Genomic DNA, 17453 nt, shown 5'->3' on the forward strand with positions numbered 1-17453 from the left:
TTAAACCCATACCTTAAGTCATAAAAAAAATTCCCCACTATACTACAGACTAAGTGGAAAAGGCAAATTGAAAGGCTTTCAGAAGATAATAAAAAAGAATATATTCAAAGAGTATATTCATGAATTCAGAGAAGTGAAATATTTCTTAGGCTCTTGTAACTAACCATAAAGGAAGAGATTGATGAATTTGAGTACAATAAAATTAAGAACATCTGTTCATCTAAAGACAAGCCACAGAATGGAAGGAAGAATGTGTTCAAGATACATAACTGAAAAAGAATGTGTCCAGGATATATAAAGAACTACAAATAAGAAAAAAAAAAACCTAACAATGAAAATTACAAATCTGAACTGAATATTTGAACTAGCACTTCACAAGAAAAAATCTACAAGGTCACTAACATATGTAAAGGTAATCAACTTCATTAATAATCAGGGGAATGCAAATTCTTATAATGGGCATCCCAGCCAGAGTAGTATGCATTATGCAAAAGCCATAATGCAATATCATAATGCAATATCAATACACCAGAATAGCTAAAATTAAAATCTGAAGATATCAAGTGTTGGCAAGAATATAGAGCATGAGAAACTCCTCTACAGCTAATGAGAGTTCAAGGTTAAACTGTCTTGGAAGAGTTTTGTATTATCTAATAAAATGGAAGAAACCTTATGAGGCAATGATATATAACAAATATATATAGTATTATTACATATATAGCTTCAAAAGTAGACAAAAGAAGCTATATTACTAAAGAATATACACACATATGGAAAACAAATAAGAAAAGCAAGGAAGCAATTGTCTTCAAGTCATACTACTACTTATCCATCATGAAGAAGTCATGGTGTATGAAGAAGTAGGAAAACACAATTTAATTTTGTGTACTGGAAAGATTCTTTTATTTGGTCTGGAAGGTGTTTACACAAGAATTCCCTCTATAAGGATTCTTTTTGTAAGCATTCAGTATGTTTTTTATTTAGGCTTTGTTGCATTTATCTTTATTTGTATTATACTTCAAAATAAAAATGTACCTTAAAATATATTTTATTTAACACTATACATATCAAAACTCTAAGCAAACTAGGAATAGAAGAGATCTTCCTTAATTTGACAATATTTATTTTTTTAAAGACACTATATTACTGGTAAAACATTGGAGGTGTTTTCTTTAAAACCAGGAACAAAACAAGGTTGCCAGCTATCACTGCTTATATTCAGGATTGTACTGAAAATCCTAGTCAGTGTAAGAAAAGGAAACTACAGGGATAATATTAGACAGGAAAAGGCAAACCACCATCATTTGCAGATGACATGATGATCTTTGTAAAAAAACATTAAAGTCTATGTCAATTATGCTTCCACAATAATAGAAAGTGTACAAAAAAAATTGTATGGAAGAAAGGGCTTACCGAAGTGGTTGGGTCTAAAATCAAAATCGCGGGCCTCCCTGGTGGCGCAGCAGATTGAGCGCCACCCTGTGAAGCTGTCCACAGCCTCTGCAGTGCGGGTTCGATTCCTGGCTGGCCAGGGAGATTCCCACATGGCACAGCAGACCTCTCCTGTCTTGCCTGCTGCTCCCCTTAGCAGTGTTTTCGGTCATTCTGCTCCCCGCTCTCTCTGGTGGGGAATCCTCTCATCCTCCCGTGCCTCTGGCCTGTTCCCCAGCTCTTGTAAGAAAATAAATAAATCTTTTAAAAAATAATAAAATAAAATAAAATAAAAATCACAATTAACTGCATTTCTATATACCAACAAAAGAAAAAAAAACCCATAACTTGAAAAGTAATCTTTAAGAATACAATTTACCATAACAGAAAAGTAATAAAGTACCTAGGGATAAATAAAACTGAAGATGCGCATGCTCTGCATGTAGAAATGTATATACCTTCATTGAAAGACATTAAAGACCTAAGTGAGTGAAGAGTTTCCCCAAATCCATGACAGGAAGCTTCAGTATAAAAAGGACGCCAGTTTGTCTTGAATTGGACCTTGGATTCAAAGCAATGCCAATCAAAATCCTGTGGAACTTGACAAATTGATTATCAGACAATGGCCCAAAGTAGTAAGGCAAGGTACTTCTGAAGAAGAATATATTGGGCCTCCCTGGTGGCGCAAGGGATTAAGATGCAACCTATGAAGCAATCCACAGGCATTGCAGCAGGAGTTCAATCCCCGGCCAGGGAGCAGCCCACATGGTGCAGCAGACCTCTCCCGTCTCTCCCGTCTCTCCCGCTGCTCCCCTCAGCAGTATATTTCGGTCAGTCTGCCTGTTCTGTTCCCCACTCTGTCTCTGGTGATCCTCTCACCCCCTACACCTCAGGCCTGTACGTCTCTGGTGATCCTCTCACCCCCTACACCTCAGGCCTGTACCCCAGTTCTTGTATGCATAAAAATAAATAAATCTTTAAAAAAAAATAAAGAAGAGTATATTGGTAAGTGCTGTTTGCTCAAGAAGATGTCTAGATTTATTTAAAGCTAAAGGATTTAAGAAAGTGTTATTGGGCCTCCCTGGTGGTGCAGCGGTTGAGCGCTGGGCTGCAAAGCTGCCTGCAGCCTCTTCAGCACCGGCTCAATCCCTGGCCCCTGGAGAGGGTCCCACATGGCATGCAGACCTCTCCTGCCATGCTCTCTGCTCCCCTCAGCAGTGTACTTCATCAGTCTGCCTGTTCTGTTCCCCGCTCTGACTCTGATGAATTCTCTCACCCTCCCGCACTTCTGACTGTACCCAGTGATTGTATAAATAAATAAATCTTAAAAAAAAAAGTGTTATTGGTGCAGGTTTTTTTTTAAAAAAGATTTATTTATTTATGCATACAAGAGCTAGGGTACAGACCAGAGATGAGGGGGGCAGTGAGAGGATTCACCAGAGAGAGAGTAGGGAGCAGAACAGGCAGACTGACTGAAACACACTGCTGAGGGGAGCAGCGGGTGAGACAGGAGAGATCTGCTGCGCCATGTTGGTTGATCTCTGGCAGGCCAGGGATGGAATTCATGCTGCAGAGACTGCGGATTGCTTTACAGTGCAGTGCTTAACCCCTTGTGCCACCAGGGAGGCCCCTGGTGGAGGTTTTTAAAAGTTGACCAATGGAACAATACATAGTATCCAAACTGATTCATGTGTATGTGCAACAGAGTTAGCAAAGCAGTGAAGTGAAATAACTCATTTTCCACTAGGGTCAAAATAAGGGGGTGGGAATTGTATGGGGAATATAACCAAGATAAAAATGCATACATTGTGCAAAAATGAAAAATGATGTAAAAATATATAAAATAAATGAGAAATAGATCCTTACAAACATTATATATGAAAATCAATCCTAGGTAGATTTAGGACTTAAGTATAAAGAGCAAAAGTTTAAAATCTTTTGAAGAACATGTAAGAAAATATTTTTCTGAACAGGAAATAGTGGTTTGTTAAGGGATACTCCTCAAGTGAAGTGTTGATAAATGTTTTTATTAAAATTAAGAATTCTGACAATCAAAATATATCATGACAAAGGTGACATATAACTGACGAAAGATCAGTATCCAGAATGTGTGAGGAATTCCTACAAATGAGTAAGAAAAATACAAGCAACTCAAATGATCAGGCATTTTCCAGAAGAGGAGATTAAAAAATTGGGCATATGGAAAATGCTCAAGTGCATGGTCACTAGAGAAATGCCAAAAACAAAACAAAACACACACACTGAGAGATGCGTACAAGATTGGCCAAAAGTAAAGTAAGTCTGAAAATACACGTTAGAGAGAACATAAGTTGATGGGAACGCAGGAACTCAGATATTTATGATAAGATGTCAATTGAAAAGCACCTTGGCATTCTCTCTAAGATGGGTCCTCTTACACCTCACAACTTAGCAATCTCATGGCAGGATATGGGCACTAGAGAAGCTCTTGCACACATACAGGAGAGAAACACAAGGTCATAACAACAACATCTATAATAGCAAAAAGAGGAGGCAATTTATAAATCCGCCAATAGAAGAAGTGATATATATAGCCTAGTCACATAGTGGTGCATTGTAGTTTAGTGAAAGTGTATGAGCTCTAGCTACATGCAATCATATAGATAAATCTTGGAAATATACTGTTGAGTGAAAAAACAAAGGTATACCAGAAGACTACATACAGTATCATTTCTTATAGAGCTTGAAAATCAGCAAGACTAACAATATATTGTTTTAGTTCATATCCCATTTGTAAGAAAACTATATTTTAAAAAGAGCAGAATAATTTTTAAGATTTTATTTTATTTATATATGCATACAAGAGCTGGGGTGTAGACCAGAGGTGGGGTGGGGGGGGGGTGTGAGAGGATTCATCAGAGACAGAATGGGAAACAGAACAGGCAAATTGACTGAAATACACTAAACAGCAGAATAATTTTTAAAAATTGAGGAGATAGTGATTATAGGGAGGAAGATGAGAGAATCACATAGATGCAAGTTATTAGTGACTTTCTAGACCTTGGATTGGGTGGTGGGTTCATAAATATTCATTTTCTTTTCTTTCTTTATAGCTAACATATCTATTAGCTTCTGGTGTCCCAAATTATATATGTAGATATTCATATCATGTTATATATGTTAGACATACATATGTTTAAAGATAATAAAGTTAAATAAGTGAAAATGTTAGCCATCTACAGAGACATCTAAAAAATGATTCCAAGGTTTTTGACCTGATGCCAATTAAGAAAGAAAATGCTAAGAGCGCTGTGGTTTGCAGTAGGATAGACATGCCTGGGAGAAAGGAAGGGACTGGGCTTGAGATAATTTAGGAATCATCAGAAAAAAAGATATTTAAAATCCAGAAACTGAATTCATTCCCGTGGGAAGAGACCAAAGATAGAGAAGAAATCAAGAAATAGCAGTCAGGAAGATGAGGAGGAACTAATAATGTGGAGGAGGAATGTGTTATATCTTGAAAGTCATGTCACAAAGTGTTTTTAAAAGAAACAAAATAGACTGTCTCCAGGGTTGTTGATCCCTGAGTAAAATAACACTGACAATTGACCTTTGGATTTCAGAATACTACGAGGCTGTGTAAAAGGATGAGAAAGTTCCCTGTTCATTGATATGGGAAAGTGGCAAAGAGACACTATTAAGTAAAAAAAGAAAAGTCTACAATAGTACACGTGATATGCTGACTTTTTTTTTTTTTTGGTGGGACCCTCACCAGTGGCCGGGGATCGAACCGGCACTGCAGAGGCTGCGAGCAGCCTTGCAACCCAGCACTCAACCGCTGCGCCACCAGGGGAGGCCCGTGATATGCTGACTTTTATGTAAAAATATACAAGGTATAAGAATTTATATCACTATTTTTTGATTATACTTAAAGAAACCCTGGCAGGATACATAGAAATCAGTCACCTTGGGGGAAGGAAGAACTGGAAAGTTAGGGGACAGGGGTAAGAACAGGAATTTCACGAAATACTTCCTATGTATTTGTAACTTTTTTGAACATGTGGATGTATTACCAATTCAAAACAATGAATTACAAATATTAAAGAGCTGAACCTAGTCTCTTAAATCATATACAGTTTTGTAAGCCAATGTTATCTCAATAAAAGATAAAAATTAAATAGCTGAATTTAATTTGATAAAAGAGAACAAGAAAGAATGGGAGAAATGGAAAAGATGGTGAATAGGGATCATCCTCTGAGATGATTGCTAGAAAAAAGCCTGAAAGGGCAGACACTGGTTGGGAACATGGAATAAAGAGGGTTTATTTTAAGCTGCAAGAAACGACAGCATGCTTGCATGTTCCTGGAATAATCAATAGAGAGGAGGAGAGAGGGGCTGGGGGAGAGCGGTGGAGGTTCATTGCTAGAGAGGTGATTCTGGGTGGTTGAAAAGGCCTGGGATCCCCCAATAAGGACAGTCGGTTTAGAATGTGGTGGAAATTCTCTTTTGTCTGCTTCTCTTTTTCCCCAGGAAAGCAGTAAGCAAGAACATCCACTGAGAGTGAAAAGAATGCAGGAGAAAGACATTGGTCACTGGAGGACAGGAAACAAAAATTTACCCTGACAGATACTGGGAACCCCAAATGAGCCCAGAGATTATAATAAAGGTAGCAGGAGAGCCCAGAAACAGGGAGAGAAGGTATAGACTGTGGAGTGTGGGAAGGTGTCAAATTCATCTGAAGACACGTGGCTCCATTTCATTGTCTCCCTCACTAGATTCTAAATCCCATGATGACAGGGAGGACTTTGTTCTTGCTTGTCACTGTATCCAGGCCCATAGACAGTACCCAGCATGCAGTAGATGTTTAAAACAAACAAACAAACAAACAAAAAAAAAAACTGTTGGAAGTCCAGACAACAGGAAATAATTGAGAATGACCCAAAAGTCCTCAGTTTCCAAAGGCTGGTAGGGAATACTCACACAATGAGTCCCCTAGCTGCAGACCCTCAGGATGCACTGGGGCTCCTGAAATGCAGGTTGTAGTATGATTTGTGCAACCTACCTCACAGTGCACCAGCGTGCACTGTCTTTCCCAGGCCACTGGGAGACACTACAAGGATGGCTAGCTCATAGCTGTTCTGACTTCGGAATGACGGGCTGTCAGGGACAGTGGAGCAGAAGGGCTGCCGCTGCAGATGCTGATCAGAACAGCAAGCTTCCTTCTGGGAGGCAGGAGTGCCAAGCTAAGGATAGTAATAACGCAGGGAATGAAAGGCCAGAGGCTGGAGGGGTGTGGGTGTGAGCAGAGACTCAGCTGAAGGCATTGGGCACAGGGCAGAGATCAGGGAGGGCAGGCAGATAGAGGAAAGACAGTTGGGGAGCAGGAGAGGAGTTCCCAGCAGTCAAGCGCCCCAGCTGAAATTCATTAAGCAATAAATATCGAGCACCTACTGGGTTCCAGGCACTGCGGGAGAGCTAGAATACGGGGTGAAGAAGACAACTGAGATCTTTGCTTTCTAGTAAATGTGGCAGGGAGAGCACAGACAACAAAGGGTAAACAAATACAGTTCATTTCAGAGAGTGATGGATTAGAAGGACAATGAGACATACTGGGAAGTAGATTGGGTAACTGAATGACAAGACAGAGCCCACAAGGTGAAGAAAGGGTTGAGGCGGGCAAAGCACTCAAGGAGGAGGGAAATCAAAGTGCAACGGCGCTTAGAGAATGATTTGGGATGTTCTAGAACATCAAGAATTCAGATCTAGCAAACAAGCAAACATTGTTTATGAGGAGTAGAAGTCAGAGAGTCTCTCTTAACAAGGATTTCAGATTTATTGCAAAGTGAATGGGAAATGAAAAGCCAAATATTTTAAGCAGTGAAGAAAATGATATGATTCAGGTATTTTAAAAATATTAGACATCATGAAGACCAGTTTGCCAAGAGCACGGACAGAAGCAAAGGATCAGTTAGGAAGCTACTACAGCATCACAGATGAGAGATGGTGTCTTGGACCAGGATGATAGCAAAATAGGTGGAGTGAAGTGGATTAATCCAGTATATATTTTGGATGCGAAGCTCACAGGACCTGCTAATGAGTTAGATACAGGGTGGGAATCAGTAAGAAAAGGGAAGGGGAGAAAGGATGCTGTCTAGGTTTTCAGCCTGTGTAAGTAGGAATCACATTGCCCTAGGATGGGGAACACTGGGAGAGAAATGAATCGGTGGGGCAGAATTCAAGACATCTATTTTAGCCACATTAGCTTCGCTTGGCTGTTAGACAGCCAAGTGGAGATGTCAAGGAGGCTGCTGGCTAAATGAGTTTGGAGCTCTGGAAATAAATTTAGGACTCGCTGACATTTACATAGTATTTAAGTCCTGAGACTGGATGACATCACTGGCCAGAGAATGTGGAAAGAGGGCCAAGGACTAAGCCATAGGAAGCTGTATCGGTAGAGGTCAAGCGAAGACTAAGAAGGAAATGCCAATGAGGCTGGAGGGAAACAGAAGAGTGCAGTGTCCTAGAAGTACAAGAGTCACAGAGTAATGTGCTAGAGAGGGAGAGGGTGGGATGAGGTGGGAACAGGGAAGGCAAATGTTGATGGAAAGGTTAGGAGAGGCCTCCCAGAGGAGATGTTATTGGACGTCAGTGAAATTTTAATGAGCAGAGGGAGTCGTTGTTAAAATTCTGGGGAAAACACCAGGCAGAAGGAACAGCAAGCACAAAGGCCCTGTGGCAAATTAAGCTCCTTTATTTCTAGGAACACGATCAGGTACGGGGTGGCCGGGCACAAGGAGCGTTAGGGGAGGAAAGCAAAGAGCCACCTGGGGATCAGGTCCTGAAGGGCCTTGTAAGTCACAGCAAGGAGTTCTGACATTCCCGGAGCTAGGAAAGCTGGGCATTGCGACTTGCTCTACTTATGTTAAAGATAACTGGGTTACTTCAAGGAGGGTGCATTGTTGCAGGGCCGCATAAGAAGGAAGCTGTTGTGCTAACCCAAACATGGGGTGAGGTCTTCCATCCCACCCCACCCCACCCCAGCCCCGGCTTTGATCTCCGCAGGGCACGCTCCGCCAGGGGCCGGCGAAGGACGTGGACGGTTAGAGCAGGATGACTCAGAATCCCAAAAACTGAGTGGGGCGACCATAGGTGTCCATGGACTTGGGATGGAAGGGATGGAGAACATGCCCCTAAGAACTCGGGGAGCCAAACGGCCGCTCCGCTGCCCACGCCAAGCCTCCCCCTAACCGGGAGGGCGCGCCTCCCGCAGCGCGGCAGCAGGAGGGTTAAACCTTGACGGGCGGGAGGGGGAGAGGCGGAGACCCGCGCTCCGAGCCGCCGCGCCGAGCTCCGCCGAGCCGAGCCGAGCATCTTTCGTCGCCGCCGCCGCCCCGCGCCCTGCGCGCCCGCCCCCCACCCTCTCTCCAGCGCCCCGCGGCCGGCCGACCTCCTCCCCCGCCCCCCGACCATGCCCGGCGCCCCACCTGCTCCCGCGACCCCCCAGCCTCGCATCTCCCCGCGCGCCCGCAGCTGTCGCGCCGCCGCGCCCGGCATGCAGGTGAGAGGGGGACCCCGGCCCCCACCCGCGGGAGCCGGCCCGGCCCGCGCCGCTGCGCGCCCGCCGCCCGCGCCGTCCTCGCCCGAGCCCCGGCCCCCGGCGCCGTCCCCGCGCGCTGTCCCTCCCCGCGCCGGCCCCGCTCCATCCCGCCCTCCCGGCGCAGCGGTCACCGGCCCCGCGGCCGCCTCCGTCCCGCGGCGGCTCTGCCCGGGGCCGCGCGCAGCCTCCTGCCTTGGGGTCCCTTGCTGCCGCCGGCGAGCCCTCCTCGGAGCATCTCCGCGGACCCCCGGGGAGGGGCTCCCCCGCCCCCTCTCGCCGCGCTCCCTGTCGGTCCACCGAGCGGCCGCCCGTGGGAGGGTGGGAGGGGCAGAGCGGGGGGCGGCCCGGCTCCCCCGGCCCCGGCTCGCGCCCCACCCCCCGCGCGTCTCCAGCGCACAACAGGTCGGTGCGAGCGCGCGAGGGTGGGGGTGGCGCGCCGGCCTGGGGACTGCGGGCTTCCTGGAGGGGGTGACCAGAGGGGCGCGCGATCGGGGGCTGGAGTTGGCGGCGGTTGCAGGGGGTGTCCTGGGTGCAGAGGCTTGGAGGTCCCGGAGCCAAGTGGCCGCGGGCGCCCCTCTGAGCCCCGCTCCGCTCCACTGGTTCTCGCGCGCACGCCTTCGCCGTCGCCCTGGCTGGGCTGTCTTCCTGGCCCTCACCCCTGTTTCCTTGGCTGTAGATCCCTTTAAATTGGAAGGAACAATTTCTAACTCCTCCATCTTTGCTGTTCTCGTGGTCGGGTTGGGGGACAGACAGTCCCTTCCTCTCCATTCTGTCGCTCTATCAGGGCCTCTTCATTCCGCATCCTTTCTCCCCATCTCCACCCTTATCCCCCTTCCCTTTTCCCTGTCCCCGTGTCCTGTCCACCCGGATCTTCCCTCCTGCTTCTCCCCCTGCTTGCCCAGCTCCTGTGGCCGCTGCACCCTGTTTCCCCTCCCTCTCCATCACCCCTAGCCTGCTCTCCTTGAGCATCCTGCAGGCTTCGCAGCGTGGTGCCTCCTCCCAGTCCTGCTGTCTCAGGACTGACCCTGGCCCCGGCCCCGTGCCACCTCCTCTTCACCGTCTGGTCCCTTCTCCCCCCTAACCCACCTTCCCTCTCAGCTTCTTTCATTAACTTCACTGGGCACTGCCCACTTCCCCACGCCTTTCCCGTCCCATTCCGCTGTTCTCTAAGAGGACTTCACACACACATTCAGGGCCAGAATCCAGAGGATCCATGTGTCCATCTCCTCATTCATTCTGCGCAGCCCCCCCCCCCCCGCCCTTCTTTTAAAACCAACCATGCAGATTCTTTCAGGAGTCTTTACCCAGGAGAGCTACATTTGTGGGGGTGGCCTCTCCCCAACTCCACCTCCCTTCAGAGGGCACCTAGGCATTTGGATGATTAAACACTGAGCAAAATTATGTTCTGTAGTTTTGCGCCCACCAACCTTCTCTCTTTCTCTATGTCTCTTTCCCTCCATCTCTTTTCCCCTCCTGAAGTTACGGATTCCTGGGGCCTAACCATAAGACAAATGCCTTGGACTCCACGTGGGGTGGGCAGGCTGGGATGTTCCTCTCTCCATCGCTGGCGCTCTCGCTCGCTCTTGCTTGCTCTCTCTCGCTCTCTCTGTCTCAGATTGACTTCCTTTTCCCTCCCCCACTCCCAGACTCCCTCCCTCTCTGTAGGTGCTCAAGGCATCACAAGGTTCTTGACTCTAAATTAAGATCCAAGAAAAGCTTGGAGCTGTGGGCAGAGGAAGTGAGAAGGAAGGAAGCCAGAGAAGTGAGAGTAGACCCTGGGGTGGGGAGGTAACCGGGCTGGGTAAGTTGTCGAGAGGGGCTGGGGGCTAGATGGAAACCACCCTGGGAATTTTCTTCCCCCGGTGGATGTTAAGAAGCAGTGGGTGCTGGGTGACAGCAGCAAAGCTGGCAGCCAGCAGCCTGGGCGGGGACATGGGGGTAGAGCTAGTAGATGAATCATCTGGGAAGGTACTGGCGTCAGGGTGGGATGTGACGACCCCCTTTCTCCCTCAGTAAGGGCTGAAAATCTGGGTCACAGCTGAGGAAGATCTCGGACATGGAGTCCAGGATGTGGTAAGTGTGGCACAGCAGCGGGAGCTTGGAGGCTATCCCCGAGGTCTTGGCCCTTCCCTTCCTAGATCTACCCGCGGCCTTCCATTCTGAGAACTAGGCCCTTGCAAGAGAGGAAATGAGAGCAGAGTCTTCCCAAGGCCCATATACTTTTGCAGGGAGACCTGGAGGGAGGTAGCCTCCCCACACCAGCCTGAGATGGACTTGGTCCTCACTCACTTTCTCTCCCTTCTTGCAGGCCTGCACTGCTGCTGTCCCACCTCCTCCCTCTCTGGCCACTGCTGTTGCTGCCCCTTCCCCTGCCTGCTCATGGCTCTTCCTCCTCTCCACGAACCCCGCCAGCCCCAGCCCGCCCCCCATGTGCCCGGGGCGGCCCCTCGGCCCCACGCCATGTGTGCGTGTGGGAGCGGGCACCCCCACCAAGCCGATCCCCTCGGGTGCCAAGATCACGTCGGCAAGTCCTGCCGGGCACTGCACCCCCTGCCACCCCATCAGGCTTTGAGGAGGGACCTCCCTCATCCCAGTACCCCTGGGCTATTGTTTGGGGCCCTACAGTCTCTCGAGAGGATGGGGGAGACCCCAACTCTGCCAATCCTGGATTTCTGCCCCATGACTATGGTTTTGCAGCCCCCCATGGGCTGGCTACCCCACACCCCAACTCAGACTCCATGCGGGGTGATGGAGATGGCCTCATCCTTGGAGAAGCACCGGCTACCCTGCGGCCATTCCTGTTTGGGGGCCGTGGGGAAGGTGAGTGGGACTGAAGGAGGCAGGTGGGAAACTCTAAGGGCTGCAACAGAAGCCTTGTCTGTTTGTCCTTCCACAACTGTGTCAGGCACTCTGCTGGCGTGGGGCCAGAGATGGAGCTAAAACCAGCAGGAGTTCAGGACCATACTCGGGGATGAGTCAATGTCACAATTGCTGTAATAAAGGCACGCACAGCATGTTTTTAGGAAAAGAGGGGAGGGAGAGACTACTTCTGCCTGGGAATCAGGATACCTTCCAAGAATTGACACTTGAGCTGGACCCTGAAGACAGAGTGGCAGTGTTGCAGGCAGAGGAGCGCCATGGATGAGGGGGGCCTCCACCGTGACATCTGGGCTTGGCTTGGGGAATGCCCAAACTGGGCCAGTGGATTGGGGGTGGGACCAGGGCAGTGGTGGACATTCCCACCCTCTCCTTTCTGTTCAAAGAGAGGGGTTCTCTCTGATCTTGGAGACTCCCCCTCATCACATCTCTACAGAAGACTTGGAAAAGTAGAGGGAAAGGACTTGGAAGGAAAAGTGCTAAAACATCCTTCCCTCCTAGGAAAGCTGTTAGGAATGAAGGGAGTGTGGGGAGCTCCAGAGCCCCAGAAGAGCCAGGCATTGAGGACTGAAATAGAAACGCTGCTCATGTTTACAGATGCCACAGCCTAACCCCACCCCCACTCCCTCTTGGTTCCTGCCACTTCCTGTCTCCCTAAAACTTTCTCTCCACCCTCATCAGGCGTGGACCCTCAGCTCTATGTCACAATTACCATCTCCATCATCATTGTCCTGGTGGCCACTGGCATCATCTTCAAGTTCTGGTAAGTTCGGGAGGAGGGTGCTGGCAGATGGGGACTCAATGTGGGCTGGAAGGAGGGAGTGAGGGCAATGATGTCACTGGAGGTGGGATTGAAAGTGGTGGACTGGAAGAGACCTTAGGAAAGGGTGATAAGGATTTGGGGGGGGGTGAAACAGTGAGAAGTCAGGGCTGCTTCTTTCCCCCAAGTAAACAGAGGGGTAGTGGGAAAGGTAGGGGGATTCTTTACATGCACTGGGGCTGGGGTAGACACCCCTTGTTCCCATGTCTAACAAGACAGAGAACCTGACTCAGTCTGCTTCCTGGGAAGGAGGGAAAAAATCTGGAGCTTTCTTTGAGCACATTTAATAATGGGTCACTCAGTCCTTCACACTTTACTGAGAGAATCATTAGACTGAGGTGTCCCGGTCATTAGCTGACTTTGGCTAGAACTAAACCTGCCAGGCGCCTGCTGAGGAGAGAAATGGCTCTTCTGGGTCTGAGTGGGGGAGAGGCTCTATGTGTTGGTCCGAAGGAGGTACTAATTCTGTGGATCTGGATCTGGGTGGGAGGGTGGTTTAGACCTCTAGCCCCTTGGGGGACAGAAGTGACTTTCTGGAGACACGGTCTCAGGGAATTTGGAGTAGGGAACTCTTCAAAGGCCAAGTTTCTCTGCTGTAGGGTGTTGGGCATACCTGAGGAAGGCTGGGGGTGACCTGCTGCAGGCCCCCCCTTCTCCCGGGGGGCTTCTTTAGTGTGTGAGAGAACCTCTTTCCTTCCGGTGCACCAGCTGGGACCGCAGCCAGAAACGGCGCAGGCCCTCGGGACAGCAAGGTGCCCTGAGGCAGGAGGAGAGCCAGCAGCCACTGACAGACCTGTCCCCTGCCGGGGTCACTGTGCTGGGGGCCTTCGGGGACTCGCCCACCCCCACCCCTGACCATGAGGAGCCCCGAGGGGGACCCCGGCCTGGGATGCCCCAGCCCAAGGGGGCTCCAGCCTTCCAGTTGAACCGGTGAGGGCAGGGGCAAAGGGACAGGGATGGGAGGGCAGGGTGGGCGGACAACTTAGGTGTCTGGAGCTGTGGTGGGGGTGCTCCCTCCAGGGGGGTGGGGAGGAGGCAGGAGGCTGGCCCTCCCACCGGGGCTGGACCCCGCATCTCTCCATGGGGGACCCCTCCTCCTCTGCTCTGCGGATCTATGTCCGGTCCTGGTCCTGCCATTTAACTCCCCGCTCTGCCTCTCACCCCGGACTCCTGTTCTTTGTCTTGGCCTTCCCTTTTGCTACTGGCCTACCCCTTGGTTCCTGACTGTGCCCTTTCCCTCTTCCTCTCAGGATTCCCCTGGTGAATCTGTGATGCCCCCAGTGTTGGGGTGCCGCCAAGCAGGAGGCCAAGGGGCTGGCATGGCCCCCATCCCAGTGAGGGTGGGGCTGCTGTGGGAGCAGGGGGGCCCACAGGTGCTCCTGGCTCCTGCCCTTGCACCCCTGCTGCAACACCACTGGCCCCCTAGGCAATCCTAGCTGCTCACCCTCCTTTAGGTGGGGGCCGTCCATACTGGTGGTGTCTGGTACCCCTTCTCCACCCTTGCACACTCACATGAAAGCCTTGCACACTCACAGGCCATTGCGCACACTCATGCTCTCGTCCAGTCTTCTGCACCCTCTCCCAGGCACATCTCTCCTCCCCGCGGGTCTCTCACAGTCTCCCTTCTGTTTCAGTTGTCACTTTCTGCCCCCCACATCTCCTACTCAGCTCGGTCATGCTGTGGTCAGTGGGTGACTTGACCATTAAAACTCTCCTGTGCATTTCCTCCCCCCATGTCGTGGTGTTACGTGTCGTGCTCACACTTCCCTCACGAACACCTGCTGATCCAGTTTCTGTGGCCCCTGCATGCTGTCCCAGACGTGGGTGGGAGGTGAGCTGGGGGCTCCGTGTGCCCCTGCCTGTCCCAGTCCCATCCCATTCCATGTCGCGTGTCTCATGGTCTCCCCCACCCCACTTCCAGGGCCTGGCATTACCCTGAGGGCTGCACTACATGAGAAAGGGGCTCCCATTTGCCCTTCCCTCCCTCTGAAGTCCCTTTGTCTGTCTGTCCTGGCTGTCTGTCTGTCTGTGTGCATCACTCTCTGGAATTCAGAGCCCCTGAGCCAATCCTCCACTCCCTAGTCTCCCTTAGGGCTCCCCTAACCCACCCAGGCTGCCAGGGACTGGACCCAGCTGGTTCAAGGCCATCGGGAGCTCTGCCTCCCAATCTACCCCTCCCCGCCCCAGCCTTCCTCGCACCCCTCCTGCCCTCCCTCCTTTGTTCTCCCCCACCTTCTACCTTCCTTCTTCCTCTCTTACCTGGCTCCTATGCTGTGATATATATTTTTGTATTATCTCTTCTTGTGGTGATAATCTTGAATTCTTGTGGGATGTAAGTTTCAAAATTTTCAAATAAAGCCTTTGCAAGATACCTGCGTCCCCTGGTCCTGCCTTTTGACCCTGCAGAGAGGGGAGAGGCAAGGTGATAGGAAGCCAAGAGGGAGGAAAAGAAGGATGTGCAGGGGACAGGACCCCCCCACCTCCCAGACTGGATGTGGCCTGGCCTGCTCTGAAGGACTATATGTTGGAGAGTTGGCATCGGGGGCTTTGGCTGGGGATAGAATGGGAGGGAGGAGGAAGGCGGAGGAACTGAAGGGGGCAGCCCTGAGAAGGAGTGACTGGAGCATGAGAGGAATGAAGAGGGTCTTGCTTATTACTTGCCAGAGAAGGTCAAGACCATGAGAAAGGAGCGTAAAAGAGGAAATGACGTAGAAAGACAGACAATGGAGCAAGCAAGAAAAAGGAGAAAGCTGATGAGACAGAGTGAAGGTGAAAGAAGAGAAAGAGAGATGAGAGGGAGCTGCCCTGTTTGGTTTATTTTCAGCCTTGCTCCCAACCCTGCCCCCACCCACAGCTGCCCCCCTCCCCCAAGGCTGTACAGCGTTAGATGCCCTATGACTGACTCTCATTAGCTTCCCCCTCTCTGCCCTCCCTGCCCTCTCTGGGCTGTGGGGGCGGGATGGGTGTATCTGGGGGAGGGAACACAGACTGCCCAGCTGGGATCAGTCACCTCTGAGCCCCCAATTCCAGGTTTGGCTCTTAAACCGCCCTGCAGAAGCCCACACATCGGCCTCCTGGCAGTTGCTAGGCTCTGTTGTCATGGTAACCACCTAGGTCCCATTTCTCCCCCCATCCCATCCGTGCCCCACTTGCTCCGGGGAAATGGGGTAGCTCCAGGGAGGAGAGGGGACTGCAGTGTGCACGAGGACAGTCGGGGTGCCCCACGCTGTGTCTGCCTCCTTGGGTTTATCCTTGCAGCCTGAAGGAGGATGCGTAAGTGTTGGTAGATATGTGTTCTAGGTGTTGGGGAGGTTTCACCGAGCACTCAGGGAAGTGTGGCTGTGTCCAGGCATCACCAGTAGCGAGTGGGGAGGAGGGAGTGTATTTCTCAGGACCGCAGAGACATGTACACAGGGCGTCAGACTCCCTAAGAAAAAGACAGACTGCTATCAAGGGCTCAGCAGCAGAGCGGCACCGAGGAGTGTGGAACCACCTAAGAGCAGAGGTGCAAGGCAAACAAGCTACTGAAGGGGACTGAGTCAACTCAGTGGAGCACCCCCTCCCCACCCCCCCCCCAAGAGATCTGGGCTGTAGCTCGTGCAAGGGAGAGGGAAGGGTGGGACCTGGGGATGCAGGAAGAGGGCCTGAGGGGCTGGGTGGGGGCAATGAGGGAGGGGTCTCTCGAGGAAGGAGAAAGAAACCTCATTAACCTTTCCCTGCTCTCCCCACAGGTGAGGGTGGGGGGAAGAGCAGCACAGGCTCTGAAGGGAAGGAGCCCAGGTGCCTGGGGAGCCGCTGGCTCCATCACCTTCCGCAACTCTCTCTTCAGAGGGACACTGTGACCTCCTGGCTCATCCATATGCAAAAGGCACACATGAAGGCCCCTAATGAAGAGGGAATTAATTATTCCCTGATTAGACTGCTGTTTCTCTACATTTAAATAAATTAAAATACACCAGCGAGACACTGGAAACCCTCACCTGTTCCTTCTCCCTAAGTGCCCTCTTTCCCCATGGAAAGTCAAATGGCTCCAAAAGGAGAGAAGAGGAAGGAGATGGCCTAGTCTCCTGAGTTGTCCTAAAGGAACTACCCCAGATGAAATCACATGGTCACAATAACCATGCCAGGTTGTGAGGGCCTGGGAACAGATCTAAACCCTTCTCTCTCATGGCAACTCGAGACTATGGGGCCTTGGGGGGTCCCCTCAGAAGGTTGCAAGAGGTGGAGCAGAGAGTCACTGCTTAGAACAGATCAAGAACATGGTGACAGCCATATTGTTGTAGAGCAACCCCGATACAAAACGGGGTGCCTGACTGTGGGCCCTCCCCCTCGCGCTTAAAAGGACTTATCAATGCTCTACTGCAGGCACACGCGAAAGGTTAATAAAAGGTTTATTTACAAGGGAAGGGGAAAGGAGGAAATGTACACCTCAGGGAGAAAAGTGGGAGACAAAGTTTTATTTATTTATTTATTTATTTTTTTTTTAAATAGAGGCATTTTTTTTTATTTATTTGTTTGTTTGTTTGTACATGCACTGGGTATAGTCAGAAGCACGGGAGGGTGAGAGAATTCACCAGAGCCAGAGCGGGGAGCAGAGCAGGCAGAAGGACTGTGGTACACTGCTGAGGGGAGCAGCGGGCGGCAGGAGAGGTCTGCATGCCATGTGGGACCCTACTCCTGTGGCCGGGGAGCAGCCGGGGATCGAACCGGCGCCGCAGAGGCCGCGGGCAGCTTTGCAACCCAGCGCTC

At 50.3% G+C, this 17453-nt stretch overlaps 1 protein-coding gene across 1 annotated transcript; it reads left to right on the top strand.

Annotated features, from left to right (window-relative positions):
* Positions 1–11063: 11063 nt before the first annotated feature.
* PIANP (PILR alpha associated neural protein) lies at positions 11064–13976 on the top strand (the record flags this gene model as incomplete). Its single annotated transcript, XM_084254967.1, has 5 exons — positions 11064–11080; positions 11316–11827; positions 12566–12647; positions 13413–13634; positions 13955–13976. 5 exons carry the CDS (start codon positions 11064–11066, stop codon positions 13974–13976), a joined length of 855 nt encoding a protein of 284 aa, XP_084111093.1.
* Positions 13977–17453: the final 3477 nt, after the last annotated feature.

Source organism: Talpa europaea (genome assembly GCF_964194135.1).
Source record: "Talpa europaea genome assembly, chromosome: 15".
NCBI classification, from domain to species: domain Eukaryota; kingdom Metazoa; phylum Chordata; class Mammalia; order Eulipotyphla; family Talpidae; genus Talpa; species Talpa europaea.